General features: G+C 41.8%; 1 protein-coding gene and 1 long non-coding RNA gene across 4 annotated transcripts in view; one reads left to right on the top strand and one right to left on the bottom strand.

Annotated features, from left to right (window-relative positions):
- LOC134066422 (alpha-2-macroglobulin-like) overlaps positions 1 to 18,897 on the bottom strand; it is a 51,104-nt gene extending 32,207 nt beyond the window's left edge. For 2 of the 3 annotated variants that reach the window (XR_009936426.1, XM_062521765.1), the window contains exons 1-23: positions 18,742 to 18,897; positions 16,889 to 17,069; positions 16,359 to 16,518; positions 16,208 to 16,260; positions 14,820 to 14,840; positions 14,538 to 14,706; positions 14,170 to 14,254; positions 13,784 to 13,904; positions 13,428 to 13,548; positions 13,236 to 13,345; positions 12,188 to 12,355; positions 11,716 to 11,952; positions 11,386 to 11,598; positions 11,115 to 11,264; positions 10,108 to 10,263; positions 7,132 to 7,219; positions 6,372 to 6,519; positions 5,732 to 5,957; positions 5,406 to 5,532; positions 4,842 to 4,963; positions 3,425 to 3,476; positions 3,187 to 3,270; positions 2,922 to 3,098 (exon numbers count right to left, since the gene is read on the bottom strand). Coding sequence is in view for 2 of the 3 variants with exons in the window: in XM_062521765.1 (XP_062377749.1) it covers positions 2,922 to 3,098; positions 3,187 to 3,270; positions 3,425 to 3,476; positions 4,842 to 4,963; positions 5,406 to 5,532; positions 5,732 to 5,957; positions 6,372 to 6,519; positions 7,132 to 7,219; positions 10,108 to 10,263; positions 11,115 to 11,264; positions 11,386 to 11,598; positions 11,716 to 11,952; positions 12,188 to 12,355; positions 13,236 to 13,345; positions 13,428 to 13,548; positions 13,784 to 13,904; positions 14,170 to 14,254; positions 14,538 to 14,706; positions 14,820 to 14,840; positions 16,208 to 16,260; positions 16,359 to 16,518; positions 16,889 to 17,069; positions 18,742 to 18,824 (3,052 nt within the window). In the remaining variant the exon portion in view is untranslated. The remainder of the gene's footprint in view (positions 1 to 2,921; positions 3,099 to 3,186; positions 3,271 to 3,424; positions 3,477 to 4,841; positions 4,964 to 5,405; positions 5,533 to 5,731; positions 5,958 to 6,371; positions 6,520 to 7,131; positions 7,220 to 10,107; positions 10,264 to 11,114; positions 11,265 to 11,385; positions 11,599 to 11,715; positions 11,953 to 12,187; positions 12,356 to 13,235; positions 13,346 to 13,427; positions 13,549 to 13,783; positions 13,905 to 14,169; positions 14,255 to 14,537; positions 14,707 to 14,819; positions 14,841 to 16,207; positions 16,261 to 16,358; positions 16,519 to 16,888; positions 17,070 to 18,741) is intronic. The other variant, XM_062521764.1, reaches the window with a different exon arrangement.
- Positions 18,898 to 20,872: 1,975 nt separating this feature from the next.
- LOC134066009 (uncharacterized) lies at positions 20,873 to 23,427 on the top strand. Its single transcript, XR_009936352.1, has 3 exons — positions 20,873 to 21,352; positions 22,531 to 22,582; positions 23,368 to 23,427. It is a non-coding gene; the product is annotated as an uncharacterized LOC134066009 (long non-coding RNA).
- Positions 23,428 to 24,590: the final 1,163 nt, after the last annotated feature.

The following is a 24,590-nucleotide window of genomic DNA, read 5'->3' on the forward strand; positions in this document are numbered from 1 at the left end:
TTTTGTACACCTGTGGAAAGGGACCTGATGAAACCCATGAATACGTCTGACACGCAATGACGCGCCAGGAAGTGATCCCCGTTTTGCGCCCATAGACATGAACTACGACGACGTATCTTGCTACGCCTTAAGGATCTTTGGGCGAACTTCAGAGGTCTATGGCAGAGCCCCTTTAGGGAGAGCCGGTCCACTTCCTATTAACTCCATTGTACCGGATTGTTCATGCAATCTGTTGAAATTCCGCTAGGGGCGTTGCCGAGCAAGTGATACATGAATTGTGGTCTATTGGGCTAAGCGGCTAGAACTCGTTTTTTTCACAGTTGACAACTTCATTTCTTAATGTACATTGTCGTAGTAGCTACCTGAGTATAGGTTTTCCACTGGAAATGAAATGAAAAGTCACTCATGTCCTTTCTGCTTTTCATAGGATGGGCCGTTTTCCCTGTAACATGCTAGCATTTAGCTCATGGATGCTCGCGACAATCGCGACCGATTACGACCGTCGTGAAGCTGAACCTTCTTTTAGGTGTATGGCCGTAAAGTGGTTCGCTTGTGTCACGTGACATGAAAACTTTGAAAGGGTTTTTAGGAATAACAACACATATTGAAAATTGTATTGGTCAGCTGATTGTCAAGTCAAGTTATCCTGCATCGCATGCATTAATGCAATTTCAGGAGAAAAAATTATATAACGAGAAATGTGGTACTGGGGGGTTCAGCTCCATTGCTACCCATTCATTCATCACTTGCTCGCGATCGCCCTCTAGTTGCAGTACCATGCGGAAGTATTTCGCTAGTGGTCCTTCTCCCCTTATTAGACATTCTCTGTCTATGGGCACAAAACGGTGATCACTTCCTCTGCATAAAGGGGTGTGTCATGCCCATAGACTTCAATGGAAGAGCTCTGCATAAAGGGGGATTTTGCCCCTGCCCCCCCCCCCCCCTCTCCCTCTTGCGTTTCGGGTTCCAGGAAGTGGCTTCTCATGAAGTATCTTGCTCCGCCCTTAATGATCTTTTTGGTTTACCCTCTCCATGTGCTCTGATTTGTTCTTGTCTCCGCTCCTCACCTGTCTCTAATTATTAGTCCTGTTAATCCCTTGTTAAGTTCACCTGTACCTGGTTGTTGTTTCAGCGTCATCACCTGTGTCTCGTTCCCTTGTGTATTTAAGCCCTCTGTCTTCCTTCAGTCTTTGCTTCGTCATTGTGTTTGTGCATGTCATGGTTGTTCTGGTCCTTGTGTTATTTGAGTAAAGTCTGTTCCTAGTAGTCCTAGAGTCCTGTCTTGCATTTGGGTCTTCAGTAGTGATGGCGAACTGAAGCTTTCTGAACCAGTGAGGCATTCAGTCCAATTGTATCAAAAAAGGTTCAGTACTTGAAGCTTCAGAACTCTATAAGGACATCTAGTGGTGAAAGTTTAGGATAGCCTTGTGTCACAGACTGTTTCGTAGTTATTAGCTATGAATCAGCTATGAATGTCTGTCAGTCAAAGATGAATACATTTTGAACATGAGTTAATGGATAAATAAATAATAACATGGATAATTAAGGTTATTTAGGGATCTTCTGTAACTTGTTTTGTGTTGAACCTGCGCGATTCAGTCGAACCTGCGCGATTCAGTCGCGCCTTGCACACGCCCGGACTCGAACTCGCAAAATATAAGAGACGGATCGGGGGGGTCGCGCGTGCTCACAATAAGGCCACGAGCCCAGGCTCTAGACCTGTCTGCCATCAGCAGATTTGATGCGTCGGCAAGTCAGTTTGAGTCAATTGATTGGCGAAGTGCTTTTACACAGTGAACCTAAACCCCCGCCCAGTGTCGCGCTACGGCTTTGAATCAAACTTCGAAGCAGTCACATGGGTGTGTGTGAAACGAAGCTTCGGACGTCACTGGTCACGTGATTATCACCAAACGAATCAAGCTCCGATACAAGCTTCATCCCAAATTGGTTCATGTTTTCGATACACGCCTCGAAGCAGGGGGTTCACGGATAACATCACTAGTCTTCAGTCTGTGTCGCAACACTAGCTGCGTTTCCATTGACCATTAAATTGCGCAAATTAAGATTTGCGAAAAGAAATGTGGTGAATGGAAACACACACATTGCGAAAAAAATCGCAATGTGTGTGTTTTCCACTGGAAATGAAATAAAAAGTCACTCATGTCCTTTCTGCTTTTCATAGGATGGGCCGTTTTCCGCGTAACATGCTAGCATTTAGCTCATGGATGCTCGCGACAATCGCGACCGATTTACGACCGTCGTGAAGCTGAACCTTCTTTTAGGTCTATGGCCGTAAAGTGGTTCGCTTTTGTGTCACGTGACATGAAAACTTTGAAAGGGTTTTTAGGAATAACAACAAATATTGAAAATTGCATTGGTCAGCTAATTGTCAAGTCAAGTTATCCTGCATCGCATGCATTAATGCAATTTCAGGAGAAAAAATTATATAAAGACAAATGTGGTATTGGGGGGTTCAGCTCCATTGCTACCCATTCATTCATCACTTGCTCGGATCGCCCTCTAGTTGCAGTACCATGCGGAAGTATTTAGCAAGTGGTCCTTCTCCCCTTATTAGACATTCTCTTGCTGAACCTTCTTTTAGGTCTATGGCCGTAAAGTGGTTCGCTTTTGTGTCACGTGACATGAAAACTTTGAAAGGGTTTTTAGGAATACAAACACATATTGAAAATTGCATTGGTCAGCTAATTGTCAAGTCAAGTTATCCTGCATCGCATGCATTAATGCAATTTCAGGAGAAAAAATTATATAAAGACAAATGTGGTATTGGGGGGTTCAGCTCCATTGCTACCCATTCATTCATCACTTGCTCGCGATCGCCCTCTAGTTGCAGTACCATGCGGAAGTATTTAGCAAGTGGTCCTTCTCCCCTTATTAGACATTCTCTGAAAATAACTTCTCACCACTTTTCAGGAAATTGGTAGCTTTTTCCTTAATTTCTGCCGTGAGCTGGCCAGTGTTCTGTAGGTACTGCAGAATGTAGATATTTGGGGAGAGGATGGCAATATTCTGCTCCCCACAACCATAAGGCATCTGCAGAAGACTGTCAATGTTCTTCAGAGCACGACCCAGGATGTCTCCTACAGGGAGAATATTGTATCAGACATGTTACGACAGTTACTATAATTACTGAGACAGAAATATTATTGAACTCATTTGAACATGTACCCAGCACAGACACTGAGGCTCTGGCGGATCCCTTCACTACATCTGCTGGGGGTTTCAGCTCCACCTCATCAGTTAGAGCGCCCCCTGTGGAAACAATGTGAGAAAAGTGGAATTATTACAGTAGCTGTGATACAGTAGCTGGTATCCTTACATCATACAAAATTGTACTTGAATATCAATATGGCACAAAACCATAAACAAGCAATGGGGAATATAGGAACGGTATGGAACAATTCACCTTTTGGACATAAGAGCCTACTGAAACTCTCGGTCTTCTCAGTTCCTTCCGCCTAAAAACACAAAGAACAGAGTATATAAAAAACTGGAACACATAACTCATAATTCATGATTAAAGGGACACTTAACAGATTAGCATTAAGCTTTGTATCTTTAGAAAACCAGTCATGTTTTTGAATGGTCGTGCATCATTCCCTCAGTTTGCCTTGAGATGGGAGAAATACGGATTTCAATGATACCCATGAATAGGACTTCCTGCTTTCAATGATGTAAAATGATGATTTTTACATCATTGAAAGCAGGAAGTCCAACATTGAAATCCGTATTTCTCCCATCTCAAGGCAAACTGAGGGAATGATACACGACCATTCAAAAACATGACTGGTTTTCTAAAGATACAAAGCCTAATGCTAATCGGTGAAGTGTCCCTTTAATGATTCATGTGTAGTGAACACCTCTTGTGTTTAACCTGTGGTTCTGTGAAGAGAGAGAACAGAAGTGTGTTGTGTCTAGAGCAGGGGACCTACAATACAACAGACCCACTACCATGATAACAAGAGCAGCCAGGCGACTGCAGAACCTCCCCCTTAAATAAGGGAAGCATGACATTGGCACAATCGGCATTGACCAATCTCAACTCCGCCGCCTACAGTTAGTGCAGAACTCGGCTGCTCGACTACTCACCTGTACAAAAAAGCGCGAACATATCACCCCGGTCCTTGCATCACTCCACTGGCTACCCATCCGCTACCGCATAGACTTCAAACTCTTACTGACTGTATTCAAATCCCTCCATGGTCTGGCCCCCACTTACCTTTCTGATCTCCATCATCACATCCCCTCCAGAGCACTGCGGTCAGCTGACCAGCTGCTACTGGAAGTGCCCAGGACCAGGTTAAAAACAAAGGGGGATAGAGCCTTTGCGGTTGCAGCCCCTAGTCTCTGGAACTGCCTCCCCCTCCACATCCGTGCGGCCCAGTCTGTGCACAGTTTTAAATCCCTGTTAAAAACCCATCTCTTTGCACTTGCTTTTAATTAGGGTTCCCCTTCTTTTAAGCACCTGTTTACAGTGTCCCATGGTTACCCTTTGATATCTCTCCTTTTGTTTTTATTTGTTTCATTTTATCTTTTTAACTAAATGTGTGTCTCTTTTTTACTTACTCTCTGCATATTTGCACTTTACTGTGAAGCACTTTGGTGCGGCTCAGCCGTCTGTAAATCGTGCTATACAAATAAATTTGACATTGACATTGACATTGACAAAGAGCGCAGATAAAAGTTCTATCTATTTTGTCCTGTTCCAGATGTTCATGTAGGAGGACAGAGATATTGTGACGGGTGTGAGCAGACAGACACGGATGGACATACTTGATTACAATACCAGAGGCTAGGGTAATAATATATTTGGCACCACTTACCTTGACCAGCAGAGGGCGTGTGACTATGTCTATGCGACCTTTCTCTGGTACAGACACAACCTCGTTGCCACATAGCCCCTGGGACTGAGTGGCCTCTGCACCCACAGTGACATTCATCAGTCCTGCCAGGCAAAATACACTACATTACTTTCAGCAGTAATATCTTTATACCATACATACATTTCCATACTGCTTTTGGGACGAATTCTGCCCAGTATATAGCTACAGTCTTGTACTTATTACAGTGTCACACGCTTGCGTCCGCCAACGTATGCCTCATTTCGTCACTTTTCCATAAACGCGAACTGATTAGTTTGTCAGTGTTCGAAAATCCATGCACTGAATTTCATTGGCTGGCGCTTGCACGATCCGTCAAAAGTTGAACATTTCTCAACTTTTTAGCAGAGGCAACGTATCCCAGGCAACGCATCGGACCCACAATTCAGTGCGGCATCAAATGAAGTCCAGCCAATGTAAAGTGAATGGGAAAACAATGGACGAACGTTGGCGGACGCAAGCGTGTGACTGCACCGTTACAGTGAGTTGTGAAATGTGTTAACTCACCAAGCACAGACGGCACCAAGGTCCATGTGAAGGTTTTCCTCCCATTTGCACACAGACAGGAGGAGTACTGACCATCAGAGGAGGGGGTCAGAGTGAAGTCTGATGAAGGGGCTGGAGTCACTGTGACCTTCAGCATCAGAGAGGGGCTTGTGTTTAGCACACACACAAAACAGAGAGGAGTGCAAGCAATGAAACTGTATATTTATAAATGTGGTGATTGAAACAATTCCAATAATTGTTATTAAGTCAACCATGACAAGATGTTTTTTTTTATTTTTTTGAGAACTGAAACCAGAATCTGCATGTCCAGCTATGCATCTCTGTACCATGATGCACTTGGGTAGATAGTTGAAAACTGTTGCTTTGAGCTCAAAGGTCTCTCCACGGATGATGGAGTACGGCAGGGAGAGCTCCAGGAAGAAGGGCTGGAAAACTGTGAGCTGAGCTGGTGGGGCCAGACCAAAGCCCTGAGGGGACAGGCAGAAGGCCTCAGTCTCCCAGGTGGTGATGGTGTCAGGGACAGTGAGAGGGACTTGTGCTTCTCCAGACTCCCTGTGAAGAGAGCACATGTTAAAGAAATGGCTGTGGGTTTGGGGACGGAAACTAGAGTAAAGGGCCGTTCACACCAAGAACGATAACGATAACGATAACGATAACGATAACGATAACTATAAATAAATATCGCTCTCGTTAATATGAATGACAACGTTCACACATACACTATAACGATAACGACATGAAGAACGATACCAGAGCGATTTGGAGAACGATAAAAAGCTAACAGCCAATCAGAACCCAAAATATTCTAGCCATCACATTCATTAACACAAGGAGAGACTTTTCTTATCGTTGACCATGTGGACGCTTTTATTGTTATGGTTATAGTTATCGTTAACGTTATCGGTCTTGGTGTGAACGGCCCTTAAGACAGAAAAAAGATCCCCTGATTTCTATGGGGCCACTCACCCAACCTCTGCCAGGTCCCAGATCCACGTCTCTGGGAAGACTGTGCGAACCGTCACGCCAAATTCCTCTTTAGAACGGCCTCCCATTCCTGAAGCACCGGCCATGGCGAGTGCGTACTCCCTATGGGCCACAGGGTAGTCAATATAGCCTGAAACAGAACATTATTTCAGTTTTTGGTGGATGAAATAATTTCCATCATGATTGCATAATTTGTCAATCCTGGTCATGCAATCACTACATGAATACAGTATGTCCTACTGGCTTGAATAATATTGCAAATGCATGCACAAAGACATTCATTATTACAAGAGGGAGAACTGGTCTCGCATTTCACTTTTATTAGGGCCCAAGCACCGAGGTGTGGCAGCTGAAACAGTGCCTGCACCGTAGGTGCAAGGCCCTATTGTTTTTGAACAGGTTATTAGGGCCCGAGCACCAAGGTGCGTCCGCTGAAGCAGCCACTGCACCATAGGTGCAAGGCCCTATTGTTTTTGAACAGATTAATATTGCAAATGCATGCACAAAGATATTCAAGAACTAGTCCCACATTTCACTTTTGTTATCAGTGTTATTTAACAGGTGATACGTTCTATGTAGCTAAGGTCATTGATTTACTTTTGTTGCTCATGTCAGTAGCTAAACTATCTTGAGTTTTGTTCAAGAATGTTGCAGATTGTATTCAGATCTATTTCAATCCATTGTTTGTGATTACAATGATCTAATGACAAAAATGCTTCAAAGAATTGATATAGAGTCATACCATGACCCCTGTGATATGTCTCTCCCCTAAACATTAAGCAGTTAGGGAACCGTAGAACCAAATTTGACACCGTCTTCAGTCCCACACTCTACAATAGACAAAGACACATGATATTGGTTATTAAGTAAATGTAAATCGTACATCAGGCTTCTTGGCCAAGTATACTTGCGTATACAAGGAATTGTTTCTCTGCATTTATCCCATATTTATTTTTATATTTTATTTATCCTTTATTTTACCAGGTGAAAACCCATTGAGATAATTGAATCTCTTTTACAAGGGAGCCCTGGGGCAACAAGTACACAAGTTACACAGAAACATTGATGACAAAATAGACTAACATAGAAAGAGGACATGAAGACTAGACAGGTCAACAACAAACAGCAACTAAAGCCAATGACACAACATGCAACACAGATTTTACAGTACATGTGAGAGTATTTAAAAAATTACATCAAGGGATCATTGAAAACATGTGCACTGTTCAGATTTGGATTTTTTAAGTAATTGTTTAAAATGTCCAAGTGGGATAAAAACAGAAAGCTTCAAATCTTTTTGGAGCAAATTCCAACACCAGGGGGCAGCATAGCTAAAAGCAGTTTTACCAAATTCAGTTTTTCTACGTGGAATATGTAAAGCCAGAGTGTTAACTGAGCGGAGATTGTAAGATGAATGATTCCAAGTCAACAGACTACTGAGATAGTTGGGTAAATGACCAATAATAGCCTTATAAATGAAAATGTGACAATGGAACCACCTACGCAGACCTAAAGAGGTAAAACCAGTCGCCTCATAAAGACTACAGTGATGTGTGCGTGACTTGGTATTAGTAATAAACCGCAGTGCACCATGGTAAACTGTGTCAAGTGTGTGCAGTGTAGTGGAGGCAGCATGCATATAAATCACATCCCCATAGTCCAACACTGGAAGGAAAGTGGCACTGATCAGTTTCCTCCTAGCTTGGAGAGTAAAACAGGATTTATTTCTAAAATAAAAGCCAAGCTTTATTCTCAGCTTTTTCACCAGTTTGTCAATATGAACTTTGAAGGTTAGCTTTTCATCAATCCACAGACCAAGATATTTATAAGATGACACATTTTCAACACACTTCCCATCCAGTGTGGAAATGGCTAGAGCGGTTGATACAGGTACTGTGCGGGACTTTGTGAACTGCATCACCTTAGTTTTACCAGCGTTTAAAACCAGTCTCAGTTCAAGAAAGGTGGCCTGTAATAAATTAAAAGACTGCTGTAGCAACTGATAAGCTTGAGCTAGGGTGGGGGCGGAACAATAAAGAACTGTGTCATCTGCATAGAGGTGTATTTTGCAATTATCTGTAGCAGAGGCAATGGTGTTTATGTAGATGGTGAACAAGACCGGACCAAGGATAGACCCTTGACGGACACCTCGCCGGACCCCCAGTGGGGCAGAACTATGCCCATTGACAACCACAGTTTGAGTTCTGTTGGCAAGATAGTTCCTGAACCACTCAACTGCCTTAGAGCCCAAGCCAATGTCCCGGAGTCTCTTGAGCAGGATACGGTGATCGACAGTGTCAAAGGCCTTTGACAAGTCGATGAACAGTGCAGCACAGCTCAACTTATTGTCCAGGTCCGAGATGATGTCATCAAGTACCTTGGAAGCTGCCGTAACGGTGCTATGCTTGGCTCTACAGCCTGACTGGGCTGGGCAGAGGATATTGTGATTTTGCAGGAAGCTCTTAAGTTGGGTATTAACTAAAGACTCTAGGACCTTTGCAAGCACAGACAATTTAGAGATTGGACGGTAATTGTCAAGAATGGAGGGGTCCCCCCCTTTCAACAGGGGCAGCACATGGGCTGACTTCCAAACGTCTGGTAGGTCATTTGAAGACAGAGACAAGTTAAAAATGTAGGTTATAGGTTCCACTATGATATGTGCTGATAGTTTCAGTAAAGCAGGGTCTAGGCCATCAGGGCCAGCTGATTTCCTAGTGTCAATTTCCTTAAGATGAGGGAATGATTTCAAAGTCAAATCCCTCACTGACCAGCGAAGAAGCAGGTGAATTATGTTGGATGGGTGACGACACAGGGCTATGGGAGACCTCTTCAGGATGTGAATGTTCAAATATGTCCCCAGCCTTAATAAAATGGTTGTTAAAAGCATTTACAATATCATTTTTGTTTGTGATCTGGTGAGTGTCTTTAACTACATGCTTATATTTTGTGAGTTAGTGAACACACACAGCACACAGTGAACACACAGTAAGCAGCTGCCTGAGCTGCCTTCATACTGGGGATACAGTAGGTGCCCACATTTTTCTTACTGGTTGGGGATCGAACTGGCTAGATTATGTTGACCGCAGGAGTAACGAGTCTGGCAAAAGGCTAACAGTGGAAGTGCTTGGGGCAGGCTGCCAAACATATCCAAAAGAAACATTTTAACCACTTATCATGCTAAAAATAGTACTTCTGCAGTAGTATGAATAAAGCTTCCATTGAAGCTTATTTCCATGTTTTGATCCTTGTGACTGAACTACATAATCAACACAAACTAGGTTACATTGGTGCTGACAACTCCAAGTTTGTGGGTTCAATCCATGGAAGAATTTAACCTGCCTTCTTTTTGACTATGTGGATCAGCCCCAGCCTTTGAAAGTGCAGTTTTTCAAATATCTCTATTAATGTCTATTGTGCTTCTTGCATTTGGTAAATGTATAACATTGTCTAAATAAATGAATGACTGATTTTATATGACTGTGTTACCAAATGTAAATGTATGTTGTAAATGTAAAGCACTTTGAGCTACATTCTGTGTATGAAAAGCGCTATACAAATAAAGTTTATTAGCACTATTATTATTACAAATGGAGGATATTCATCATCTATCAGCATTAATCCCGAACCTAGTAGACACTGTATAAATTCCCACATACATATTTAGTACTGTTATAGAACTAGAATTATATATTATATGTACTGTATTTGTTTCATTTACCTTAAAAATCTGAAATGCCCCAGTATCACGGTCACGGCGCTGCGAATGGAAGTATGGCATGGAGGAACGCCTGGGTCTGACTTTAAGGCATTCTAGAGGATCTTCAACATCATAAGGAATTTCTTCACTGGGTGACCTTGGTAATAATCCAAAAATCTAGGATAATAGAGATACAGTAGTTCAATACCATCTGAGAATTACATGCGAAGCCACATCATCAGAAAACTCAGAGAAAGGTAAGCTGGTCATAACAGTGACGTTTGACAATCTATTTACATTATTCAACAATGGCAGGCATCACCCTAGGTGACAGATAACATAGTCCGCTAGTCAGTAGCTCTATTTAAGGAACGCTGATAATCTACAACAACCATTGTAAAATCATTGTAAACCAAAGAATCTTTGTGCGTATTGCTTACAGCAGCACTATGGCGTTTTAGTCTAAAAGTAGTGAGCTAGCTACCTAAAAGGCCTGCAAAACCTTGCCAACACCACCCCAGAGCCTTACTGGCACTGCTTGAAGGCCCTGCAGTCTTTGCTGATATACAGCAATGTCTTGCTGCTTTTCTTTCATTTTTGCCATGTGTTCTTACCTGGAATACAGAACTGTACAATGCACATCCAGGATGGCTGGTGTGAAAGACCAGAATGTGTTTTTTTGTCCTTCACGTGACCTCATATACTATCCAAAGGAATTTGGACACGCCGAAATCATGTGATGAAAATATTATAAAGCGGCAAATTATTGCATAGTGTTGTTTTAATTCTACTCTACTTTACATTCTTGGTACAGTTGGGCCTTAACACTGAGGGGCAGATGTACTAATGCTTTCACGCCCACTTCAGGCGTATTTGTTTCGCAACGTGCGTATAAAAAGATGGCCAGGTATGTACTAACAAGCAGCAATGAGGTGAAGGCGCAGACTGCCTGTCACGGTATGTGAGAATGGCAAATTGCGCTTTTCCGTCTCATGCATATGGATTTATGGGAGTGCAGCTATGCTAACCTTCTGGGCATCAAGGCGTTTCCCTGATTCCAGGATAAAGATGCTCTGATCCACAGCACTGAGGCCACACAGAGAGCCAGGCTGGGCTGAGAGCTGCAGGGAGCTCTCCTCCCCAGGAACCGCTTCAGGGGGGGAGAACTGCACCGATACCTGTAATGCAGAGCAAACAACTGCAAAACTACAATTTGCAAAATATAAACAATAAATATGTGTGAAAAACTATTCCAAATTCATTTTTTTTACATTTCAAAGCAAGGAACTGCTGACACACCTTATTTCTGAAGCACTTCTCTGTTGAGAAGGTTTGGCTATTAGCCAGGACTGTCTCACTAGGTAAGATACAGTACACGAGGACTTTCAATGAGGGAGCCATCTCAGCATTGACAGGGAGCTGGAAGGACACCTCACCCTCAGTCACTGGTAGGGAGCCCTTCACTGAAGCCTCAACAAAACCGTGATGAACAATCTGCCCTTTGGATAAAACCTACAAATGGAATCACACAAGTAAACTAAGTATCATCTTACCACAGGAAGTGTTTCAATGATATAACATGCCAATGATGTAGTTTCTGACTAGATCTGTAACCTGTGATCCACATACCACATAAATTACATCCACAGACTCTGTGCTGAATGTTTCTCCAATGAAGGCGTACTTAATGGTGATGGGTACGTCTTTGCCACACTGAAGAGTTTCATCGACAGCTTTTATAGTCAGAGAACTGTATGATGCTGTGTGTGGAGATGCTGGTAGTAATCTGGACACAGACTTTGTTGCAGTCTCATAATGTGGAGTGGCACGTGGAACATATTCCACAAAGTCGGCTGCTGTACTTGCCTAGAAAAATAAAAAGGCTATTATTCTCTATGCGTCTACCAACAATGCTCTAAAAATCTTTGTCAAAATATAATGTTTGACAAAATGTTGAAGGACCAGAGAATGTGAATAGCAAAGCACCGAGAAACAGCCATTATAACTGAGGCATTAGCACACAATACTCTCAACCACATACTGTAGTGTTATTATTTATTTGAAAGGACATTACAGCTTAGCCAGCCAGTTTTACGCTTACGAGGAGCTCAAAGTTTCCAGGGAAAAGAGTAGTGTTAATAGAGAACTGGGCCTCTCCAGCAGAGTCTGTGGTCAGGTTCAGTAGGAGCTTTGAACTCCATCTCGGACCTTGAAATAGATGGACCACTCTGTGAGCGATGCCAGTGCCATTGTAATGGGTTGCTTTGATCTGCAGAGAGAACAAACAAGAACCATAAATGCATGCACATTATATGCAAGATGTTATAGCACTTTTAGGCTCCAAACTCACAACTGCTCAATCACAAGTAATTGCCTTCTCATCTCTGCAGGCTAGAGGACTCATCCTATTGCAGTGGAAATCAGCCAACCCACTGTCACTTGGATGCTGGGTGACCGATGTGTGTGTGTGTGTGTGTGTGTGTGTGTGTGTGTGTGTGTGTGTGTGTGTTTTATGAACGCTGCTTCCCCCTACAGACAAAGCACACTTAGTGAACATGTACTAAGGATCTAGAGGTTTTACAATAGACCTTTGGAGTGGATGAAGTGAATTCTGCTAAGCTAGGCTAACAGAGGGGGTGTTAAAGGGGAGCTACACCGGGCGGGCACGTAACTGAAGCGTTCAGTTCACGACACATAAAATCCATCTCAGAAGACTGGTCTATAATTTTCGAATGTACGCGCCATTGTCGCGTCTGGTGTAGCTACTTCCATTGCTAATTAGTGATTATTAACTGCTGCAGCATACGCTTCGTGAATGGAGCGCTTCAGTTACGCGCCTGGTGTAGCTCCCTTGTTAGACTGGAGTAATACACTCACAGAGAAGAGAACCTGCGTCTGCTCTCGCACTGAGCAGGATTACATGTGGTAACAACACTTCATCAGTAGGGTAAAACTAACCTGTCTCACGACAGTGCAATGTTGTTAACTATTGCTTTTCCCATGCATCATTCACATTAGGGCTCTACATTTCCAGGACTAGAAACTGATGTCACCACACCACAGAACACACACAGCAAAACACAAACACAGTGGCTCTGTGCTTAACTCATAAGCACACCCGAATGTCTACACACTGTATATTTTCTTACCTTGCCATCCATTACTGCTCCCTCCTCAATCACTCCTGGTGTATCGACAAATGTTAGTTTCCCAAGCGAGTAGTCCAATCTTATGTCTTTTTTTTCTTTCCGACTGATGCCTGATGAGAAAATAAAGTAATGTTAATATGGCACCTTTGGCAGATAAACAATAAGGTTTTTAAAAGTGTCCTGTTGGCTCACCTGTTCCTTCTTCAGCTACAGTTGCACTGAATCGGAAACTGCGCTGAAGTTTTCTACTGAAGTCAGGTTGTGTAAACATTACCATATTAAAGACATGAGAGGCACAACCAGATTCACCCGTCTGTGGGAATCAAACACATACATATTATACACACACACACACACACTTCAGATGTTTGCATCTCAGCTAAATGTTTTCAACGTGTGAATCACCATGTGTGACATAAAATACAGAGAATTTTATACACAACAATAATGTGTCAGAAGTCTTCAACTGCTTGTTGATGCTGTAATGTTAACTTCAAAGAATGTTACCATCCAGAAAGCAAACATTGCGTTTTAGGAAATAGCCTTACCTCTGCTAATGTGACAAAACAAGACGTCTCTTGACCTATATCATCTTCAGCTCGATAATGATTTAAGTCTTGACACAATGATATGGAAACTTTTCCTGGTACAGGCTGACCAAATGTATACCTAGCAACAGGAGAAGTTCCATTTAAAGGTTATAATGTCAGACAACCAAAGGAAGGAGTTTTTAACAAATCAATCAATTTGCTATGTATATGTAAGTGATTGTGTGTGTGTGTGTGTGTGTGTGTGTTCGCTTGTTAGTGTGTGTAGTGTGTGTGTGTAGGTGTGTGTAGTAATACTCTTGTTTTGTTAAGAAATTACTTATTTCCTTTTCTTGAGACTATTTGCTTTATTTATAATTATATCTTAATTATAATGCATCACTTACTTAGCACACACTTCCAGCTTGAGCTCTTGCGCTCCTACACTGACGACCTCTGGAGCCTTCAGAGTAACCTCGAACTTGGGCAAAACTAAATGGAAAAAAGTTACTTAAGAGCACAGGAAGTGGCTAAAACATGTCCCTGTCCAGAGAGGGAGATTTGCAAAAGTTTTTACATTTTGTTTTTGCATTTTAATCAAACTTAACTTCAGAAGTCAAAAGCATGTGGAATATGATATCATGTGTCAGTGATGTTTCATGGGTACAGCATGTGAAATGGTTTATATATCTATATATCTATCTATATATACATACAGTGCATCTCTCTCTCTATATACTGTATGTATGGATACGACCATAAGTAACAAACATACCATATTTTTTCACTTGAAAATCATGTGACTGATATGGTGTTTGACTGCCATCTACACCGAGCTTGTATGGGCCCTGAGGAGCCTCTGGGTTTAACACGTGGGAGAGCTGCACTATTTTGCCCTGTGATGTCACATCAAGCCACTGGGCAATGGTGTTGCCTCGGCTGTCCTGTGAAAAGTGAGAGAGAGAAAACAATTGATGGCCTTTGTGTGAGACTATGTTAAGAATTGAAGATTTGAAAGTGAGAGTGAGAAAATCCATCAAGAGGATTTTGTTCTTACCTCCAGGAATATGCGGTTGTACTGTAAAAACAAGAGCATACATGAATGAGTTGACACTTTTTTCCAAACATCATACTGTATCATATACAGTGTTGTCATACAAATCACAATTTTGTAAGAGACATGGGTGTGTTTCTCCTGCTTATAATAATAAGGTTTACATTTATGTATGTTTTTATTTTTCAAATGTTATGTTTCTGTGCCACCCTTCTCAGTGCCCCAACCTCAAACTATTAATTTATGGTAAATAAAACTTATATAGTGTAGGGTGTATTTAAAATCATATCTCTGGTTGAGTTAATTGGACTGATATGCTCAGTTGCAAGTACATAGGTGAAATAGGTCAACACTCAACGCTAAAAACATGTGGCAGATATTCACGCTGAACACAAATAAAATGTGTTAGTCATGAGTGCTAATCTTACAGTATCAGCACATTGATCAGTAGCCTACCAGTACAAGGCTGCTTGCATCTAGATAGATAGATAGATAGATAGATCCTTTTATTAATCCTTTAACAGGAAATTACAGTGTCACAGCAGCTTCAAGACAGACATAACACCACACATTCATACACATATATCCAGACCTAATAAGTTAATAATAAGTTAAAAATACTTAAAAACTATACATGACTAAGTAACATTATTTTTGTGCATTATAGAGTCTTATGGCAGCTGGGATGAAAGATTTCCTGTATCTCTCAGACTTGCACACTGGTGCAATCAGTCTTTGACTGAAGGTGCTATTGTTTACCACCTTCAGATAGTGGAGTGGGTGAGCAGGGTTGGCCAGTATTGAGCCCAGTCTATTCAATGTTCTGGTCCCTGCCATCTGCTGGACCATCTCCATCTCAGCCCCTACCACTGAGCTAGCCTTTCTGATGAGTTTATCCAATCTGTTCCTGTCTGCAGTGCGGGCTCCCTCTCCCCAACAGGCCACAGCAAAGAACAGGGCACTGGCCACCACTGTGTGGTAGACATTGCAGAGGAGGGGTTGGCAGATGTTAAAAGATCTCAGCCTCCTTAGGAAGTAGAGTCTGCTTTGTCCCTTACGATACACCACCATCTACTGTAGGACCCACAATTTCCCTGTAGTTAAAAGCTATAACTTAGTCATAACACATGCACCCTATACGCATATGGATACATGCTACAGCTGTTGAACCCACAACAAACGTGTCTAATATAACACATAACCTAGTCAAGATGTAGGGTTTTATAATACTTTGAGGTCCAAAATCATTTCCAGTTTCAACATCATGTTAATGTGCCACTTCTGTTTGCTCTTGTTTCTCAACACTCACAGCTGACCAATCCTTTCCCTGCACTTCTGCGTAACCTAGCAAGGTTTGTTTGACCTCATGGTAGTTTAGAAATGCCTCTCACCTTTCCGCTGAGTGGAATGAAGTCGGTGTCTATGGTGACCACTCTGAAATGCACTGTGGGCAAGAAAAGTGTGAGAATCTGCTTTTGCATAGAATACAGTACACATGCTCATATGTACACCTCTATGCATTGTGAGTCGGTGTGGACATACCTGTTTGGCCTGGGCTGTATATGGGTTTATCTGTCTGGATGAAGGCTACAGGACGAGGTATTGGCTTGAACTTCAACCGACTTTCTAAGGTCCAGTGAGATGTTTGACCTTTGACCTCTACTATGATTTTCTGCACAGAGTCTTCTTTCACCAAAGGGACCTATTTAAAGAGCAGAGTAAACACTAGATTCACTGGGTGATAAACACCAGGTACAGTGAACCTTACAAGGGGGGGGCAGACCTTGGACTTGGACAGTCTTCACTCTCATCAGACACAGTGTAAACTGATCTCCTGTCATGACCGAGACAGCCAGCTTACAATCACACAAACACACACACACACACACACACACACACGCATGTTGTCAGTCAACTAGGGAGGTCAAGGGGAGCAGTGTGACACAATAAGGCCTACTTGTAATTTTACTGGTGCGGCACAAACCTTATTACAAAGCATTTCTTATCCACGCCACTCATTCAACAGCCACTTGTAGAGAGTTTCATATGGTTACAGTAGGCGAGCTACTGACCTGGAACTGGTAGCAGCGGTGAAAGTCCTTGTCTGATGCTTCCTGGTGCAGCAGCTTCTTCTCGTCTCCATTGGCCAGATACATAGACATGAGCAGAGTCTCGTTTGGACTCAGGAGGCTGGCACAGAGTTTGGCTTCGGACTCTGACCTCATCTGGGCAGGAAAGGTCACCAGGAAAGACCTGCAGAGATGAGAAACACTTTCTTTAGTGTCTCCCCCATTTAAAGGTGGGGTAGGAGATCTTTTTCTGGAGCATTTTTTAACATATTGCTTGAAATACTCCCCCATTGCAACCAATTAATCAAAAGTTTTGACACAAAAGTTAAAAGTTTTAGTGGCCTCTAGAACAAACAATCCAGGAAAAACACTATCCAATCATACTGAACGGACTGTTAACAATGATTGGAATCTGATGCATCTATCAAACTGCAATCTACTCCTCCCTCCCGCTCGTGAACAAGCATATTTACAGATGGAATCTCGTCATAATCATGGTTACCGCCCCCAGTTACCGTGGTTACCATGGCTGAAACACCCCCCGTGAGGGAAAACATTTGTGTTCTGCTAGCAAGGTAGCCCATTAACTTTCATGTGTGATGTTAGCATGTTTTCCCCCACAGAGGGGGCGGCAACCTTCTAACCGTCTGTATCTATTGCATGTTCTTGTACTCTGGAGGCGTGGCTTCGGGGGGAAGTCTGAAGAAAGGGGTTGGGACTTTAGGCCTGTGTATTTTCAAAATGCAGCTTTGCTGGAATCGTTTTCCAGGATCTCCTACCCTACCTTTAATCGGAAGAACCGACATAACTGAAAGCAGAGACACTTATACTGTATGAGGAGACACTGCACTGGAAAAATAGCCCACTGAAATGCATGGGGTAACTTTGTAATGCGAAGATGGCGGGTGTTTACACCGGTTAGCACATGTCCCGCCTCTTCCAGTGCCGTTGCTCCAATCATTTTGCCGATCCTTGGCGGTCACGCATGCGCAGTCCAAGATTACCAGTAAGAAAAAGGCTTTTAAGCCTTAATTTGATACAAAACCACCAAACCTTTTCAGCGATTTTAGTCTGATTTTCATTGTGATTTAAAAAATGTGATTTTTGTGTCCCTACACCTCTGAACATGGACATGCAGCTCTCTCCCCATTAATTTAGATAGGGCCTGGTCTTGTTATGGTCAAACTCGCTGCCCGACCCGATGGCCAATATGGCTGCCGAGTGACGTGACTTGCTTTAAAAAGACTTTGCTGAAAGTCTAATATCTTGGCAGTCTTTTTGACTCAGCTTTCACTTTCACTAGCCTTATCAATGCAATCACAAAAGCAGCCTTCTACAGTACATTCTTATATAGCCTGAGTTTATGCTTATCTATTCACAACGCACATTTTAAAAAATTATCTCAATTGTGTTGCCTCTCTGACTTAAATAGGTAGTGAAAATATTCAGAACCATGAAGAGCATTTACTGTCACAGTCTTTAACACCATCTCAGATCTCACTTCATGTTACTCTCAGTCCTAAATCAGAGCTCAAAAGAAGCATAGATGGCTTGCCAAGCTGCCGACTCATGACTAAGATCATTTAGATTTTCTAATAGTGACAAGGAAGCGATTGCATCATAAACAACAGTTGTTTACAAAAATAATAGTAATAATAATTTTAAAAAAAACGTGACACCATATAACCTGATTTATATGCTTTCCCTCGCAGTCAGATACAATCACCAGCTCCTAGTCAGTACTTATACGCAAGCAACTCTTAACCCTCTCAATATGTTCTGATTAGTTCAGTCTCTCTCTGTGTCATTTCCAACAGCAGGAGTGATGAGAGCAGTGCGGAGAGGGCTGTACTCACGGCTCTGGTGTTGCTGTGGAGGAGCAGAGAGTGTAGAGGCAGCTCAGCAGCCCTCCAGCAATCAGGATCCTAGTGATGGCCATTCTACTGAGCCTGTCTGCAGGGGAGAGTCACACACCAGTGCTGCTCCTCTGCACTCAATAGTCTTATATTTCAACTGCCTGATGGAATCAATACCCCCCACCCACACACTGACCCACACACACACACACACACACACACACACACACACACACAGCCCAATGACTAACTTACAGCTATACTGATGGCTTGTTTTTCATCATGTCAATATGACCTGTGGCCTTTACCGGAAAGTGTCAATAGAACAGATAACATACCTGGACAATATTTAGACAATGTGTCTACACACACACACAAACACACGCACAAGCACACACACAGGTGCGCGCACACACACACACATACACACACACACGCCAAAAGGTTTCATGTGTTTCATCATTTATCAGTTGTTTCATGTGCTCTTTCTTTTCTTTTTGTTATAACCCACTGCAACCCATCATGAATGATTCCACTACAGACCTGTGTGTGTGTCTAGGTCGGGTTCAGTTCAAACTGGCCTGGTTCAGTCCAAACTCAGCACTGTCACTTTCTTTAGCCTCTGGTGCAGTCTCAAACTCTGCCGTTTCTCTGGTGCAGTCCAAACTCTGCTGTTTCTCTGATGCCCCAAACTGCTGCTTCTCTTTGGCAGGTCGCAAGTTCGCCGGTCCACCGGGGGCATTTTCCTGCTCATCACCCTGGTGACCGCGTGCCTGCTGGAAGCCTTGACCAAAAACTAGGCCCAAAAGTTCCCTCAAATGACCTGTCTACTGCGCACAGACTGCCATTTTTTTCTTTTACCAAATTTGTTTTGAACAAGGTAATTGTAAGCTCTTGATATAAATCACCTGTTTCCGCTCTTGAGAGCCCAAGAGTAGAGTGTGCGGATTTTTTTCTTTTAGGTCTATGGTGGCTATAGGATACTTAACGCTGGTTGAAATGTAAGGGATTTCCGGTTATGTATAGCCTATAGATACAGACGGTTAGAAGGTTGCCGCCCATATATCTATGGTTGCCGCCCCCTCTGTGGGGGAAAACATGCTAACATCGCACAGTGAAAGTGAATGGGCGAACTAGCTAACAGTTACACTTTATATATTCGTTTTACTTTCAAATGCAGCTCTGCTTGTTTCTGAACACAATGATGTGAAGGAATTGTGTTTACCTAACTGTCCAGTGTATGCTAACAACTTAACTCACTCTCAGTTTCCCAATTTTGATGACAAGCTTCGCTGGAAGCTAATATTCGATGGTAGCTTCATTAGGTTGCTAACTAGCTAACTTTAATATCATCAGTTTAACATAACCAACGTACACATTACGTATTAAAACTATTCCCACGGACATTGTAGGAAATGTACATTAATGTGAGAATACATTTAGATGCAACTTATGTGTATGTGGTGTTATGCCATGAGACTTAGCTTGCTAAACCGGAGCTACTCAGTCCGGCCATTGACACCAGTTCTACAATGAGTGTACTCGAGACAGTTCTGGCTATTTAACTGGAATTACCCAAATGAGGGAACTTAATGTTACTCTTAACCTCGGTGATACAGAGATAACTATCAGTCCAAATGTGGTTTTGCCGTTTATTGATCTTTGTTAAAATATTTAATCTTTTTAAAGGTGTTTTCTGTACTCACACCGTCCACCTCCATTAGATTGCATGCAGTGGAAACGAATGTTTTCCCCCACGGGGATGTTTCAGCCATGGTAACCACGGTAACTGGGGGCGGGAACCATGAGTATGACGAGATGCCGTCTGTATGTATAGGGCTATCAGGCTATAGAAATCCCCCCTACGCTACTCAGAGAAGACAGTTGGCAGCCTACCGCTGAAATTAAGTTGTAATATATATATTATAATCACAATATGGCTTGGTAGTAGGTTCATTTTATTTTGTTGTGTATTTATTTATGTAGAAATAGTCTATGGGATGTCATGTTGGATTTGTAGGAACGTGGATGAGAAAGTGCGCTGGGTGGATCTTCTACACTGGAAGACTCGCCAGATACAGATTAATGGAGATCTGAAGAAGGCTCGTTATGCCAGTCCCAGCGGGCATCCTGACGTCAATTTGACATCAACAAGTAGTCAAGATTTTGACCAACATGTATGACGTGCATAAATATGCATAATTTCATTATATTTTGTAATGATTTCCTTGTGGTTGTAAAGAGGCCCAACAAAGGTATCAATCTAACATGTTTTTTCTGGTCCCTACATCTCAGGTCTATATTATTGACATTAAATCAACGTTGATTTGATGTCAGGAAATAAGACGTCAAATTGATGTGAAATTTATGTCAAAACAACGTCTGTTAAAATGTCTGAAAAGGTATATTATTAGCCTACTCATTGTAAATCGACGCGAGTTTTTCAACATCCTGACCCACACAGAAGAGGGTTCCAAAACGGACCCTCTGCGGCGGACTCCGTGCGGATACGCACATCGAACGCGCCCTTTCCAGTCCTAACGGCTCCTTCAGTTTTCAAATTTCTCGTTGATGAAGTGGAAGACGAAACAGCGGCGTCTGAAGGCTCACTGTAAGTATGCTCCTATATGCTTTATTTATGCAGCTACCGAGTCTATCCACTGAAAAAGTACTTCCATAACACAAGTAACCTACTTATCTAGCTTTATTTGCTGATATTATCCGAAGATTTGCTGGTCTGCAGATATTGCTCATATTTACACACCAGCTACGGTCTAGCTGCTAGCTTTCGCAAGCTAATTTAGCCCACTTTAGACAGGGCTAAATCCTGTCCAACTAGGGCTTTGTTACCCTTTTAATGAAAGCTAAACTCAGAACTGAGTTTGAAATGAGCAACGTTTAATTTGGTTTAACGCTAACTTTGTGTTTGTGAACAACAAAAGTTGGCTTGCGTTAGTTAGCGTTAGCTTGTTAGCTAACGATAGCATTAAAGTTAGCTACAGGAAAACTTAACGTTATGAAAGCTTAGATGTTGGACTCGGGAGTCTTTAAGAAAACGTAGGCCAATTCGGATGTGTCTAAACATCATTTCTTTCTGGGAGGGAGGCTGATTTCACATTGTTCACCAGTCCGGGATAACGTTAGCTGCTAGCTAATGGTTTTAAATTATGAATTACGTTAGCAGTAGCCTGCTAGTTCTAATAAGGTAGCGCTAACCAGCTGCCGCATGCTCAAACACATACGTCATAGCTCGACATTCTCTGCTGGCAGCAACAAATAGCTTTGGGACTCGTGCTTATATTTTGTACACGTTAGAAACCAGCAAACAGGCCTACTATTCAATCTAAAAAGTCCGGTTTCCAGACGTGTTTCCTGGTGACTTTTTAGATTGAACTGTAGCTGCTAGAGATTACTCTCTAACTTTTACGAAATATAAATGCACAAAGGGCACGAGGCTATTTGTTTTAAATTTTCATGTAGAAATACTGTCGTCTACGAGTTCATTTAATGACATTGAACGTTCCTTGGAGTAAGATTTAACTGAGAAGAGGCAAAATAGAAGAGGCATTTGTTGACTTCATGTATGTCCTTGCTTTGCCTTGGCACAGACCAGACACTTTGTTGTGAATGTTTAGAATATATGGGAAGAGGAGCTAAAATGATCAGCACCATATTCTGTGGATCCCAATATAATGCATTTTTAATGGGGTGTATTATTGGTTATGATAAATATTTGGCCATTTCTTTCTGATGATAAAAGTAATGCATATTTATGTATCTGTGTTGCAGGTCATTCACAAGTGGCTCCAGTCTGGTTTGGGGGTTCTGCCATCCAAGTAAAGTAAGCTTTACAGTTTTACATTTGATTTATTTGACTTTTGGTCTAAACATTAATAATAAAAAATAACCATATGCCTCTGTAACTGGTGTTACTAGTTCAGGACGAAGTGAAGGTAAATGTCAACATGCTTAAATGCCTTTGTCTGCTGTAATAAAACCCACCCTCTACCTCAAAAGCTCTCTAATGAAATGTACATTTATATATCTGCGTTACAGGTTATTCACAAGTGGCTCCAGTCTGGTTTGGTGGTCTACGCTTTCTCATCCTGTCCTGCCACCCAAGTGAAGTAAGCTATACAGTTTTACATTTGATTTATTTGACTTTTGGTCTAAACATCAATAATAAAAATAACCATATGCCTCTGTAACTGGTGTTACTAGTTCAGGACGAAGTGAAGGTAAATGTCAACATGCTTAAATGCCTTTGTCTGCTGTAATAAAACCTACCCTCTACCTCAAAAGCTCTCTAATGAAATGTACATTTATGTATCTGCGTTACAGGTTATTCACAAGTGGCTCCAGTCTGGTTTGGGGGTCTAAGCTTTCTCATCCTGTCCTGCCACCCAAGTGAAGTAAGCTATACAGTTTTACATTTGATTTATTTGACTTTTGGTCTAAACATCAATAATAAAAATAACCATATGCCTCTGTAACTGGTGTTACTAGTTCAGGACGAAGTGAAGGTAAATGTCAACATGCTTAAATGCCTTTGTCTGCTGTAATAAAACCTACCCTCTACCTCAAAAGCTCTCTAATGAAATGTACATTTATGTATCTGCGTTACAGGTTATTCACAAGTGGCTCCAGTCTGGTTTGGGGGTCTACGCTTTCTCATCCTGTCCTGCCACCCAAGTGAAGTAAGCTATACAGTTTTACATTTGATTTATTTGACTTTTGGTCTAAACATCAATAATAAAAATAACCATATGCCTCTGTAACTGGTGTTACTAGTTCAGGACGAAGTGAAGGTAAATGTCAACATGCTTAAATGCCTTTGTCTGCTGTAATAAAACCCACCCTCTACCTCAAAAGCTCTCTAATGAAATGTACATTTATATATCTGCGTTACAGGTTATTCACAAGTGGCTCCAGTCTGGTTTGGGGGTCTACGCTTTCTCATCCTGTCCTGCCACCCAAGTGAAGTAAGCTATACAGTTTTACATTTGATTTATTTGACTTTTGGTCTAAACATCAATAATAAAAATAACCATATGCCTCTGTAACTGGTGCTACTAGTTCAGGACGAAGTGAAGGTAAATGTCAACATGCTTAAATGCCTTTGTCTGCTGTAATAAAACCTACCCTCTACCTCAAAAGCTCTCTAATGAAATGTACATTTATGTATCTGCGTTACAGGTTATTCACAAGTGGCTCCAGTCTGGTTTGGGGGTCTAAGCTTTCTCATCCTGTCCTGCCACCCAAGTGAAGTAAGCTATACAGTTTTACATTTGATTTATTTGACTTTTGGTCTAAACATTAATAATAAAAAATAACCATATGCCTCTGTAACTGGTGTTACTAGTTCAGGACGAAGTGAAGGTAAATGTCAACATGCTTAAATGCCTTTGTCTGCTGTAATAAAACCTACCCTCTACCGAAAAGCTCTCTAATGAAATGTACATTTATGTATCTGTGTTACAGGTTATTCACAAGTGGCTCCAGTCTGGTTTGGGGGTCTACGCTTTCTCATCCTGTCCTGAGTGATTCTTGACATTGAAATTATATAAAAATTTGTCAATAAATGTTCATACTTTTGTCATTAATGTTTGATTTCGGATTTATGTTGAATTGACAGCGAAGCTTGATATTGAATGATAGCAAAATAGCATTAAAACATTGTCTTCCTATGCATCAACATCATGACATCTTGACATCAAATAAATGTTGAATTGACATCAAATGCCAACAAAACTTGACATGGAAATGACATCAACATCATGACATCTTGATGTCAAATAAATGTTGAATTGACATCAAAGCCTGATATTGAATGATATCAAAATAGCATC

This window comes from Sardina pilchardus, chromosome 19 (assembly GCF_963854185.1).
Source record: "Sardina pilchardus chromosome 19, fSarPil1.1, whole genome shotgun sequence".
NCBI lineage: Eukaryota > Metazoa > Chordata > Actinopteri > Clupeiformes > Clupeidae > Sardina > Sardina pilchardus.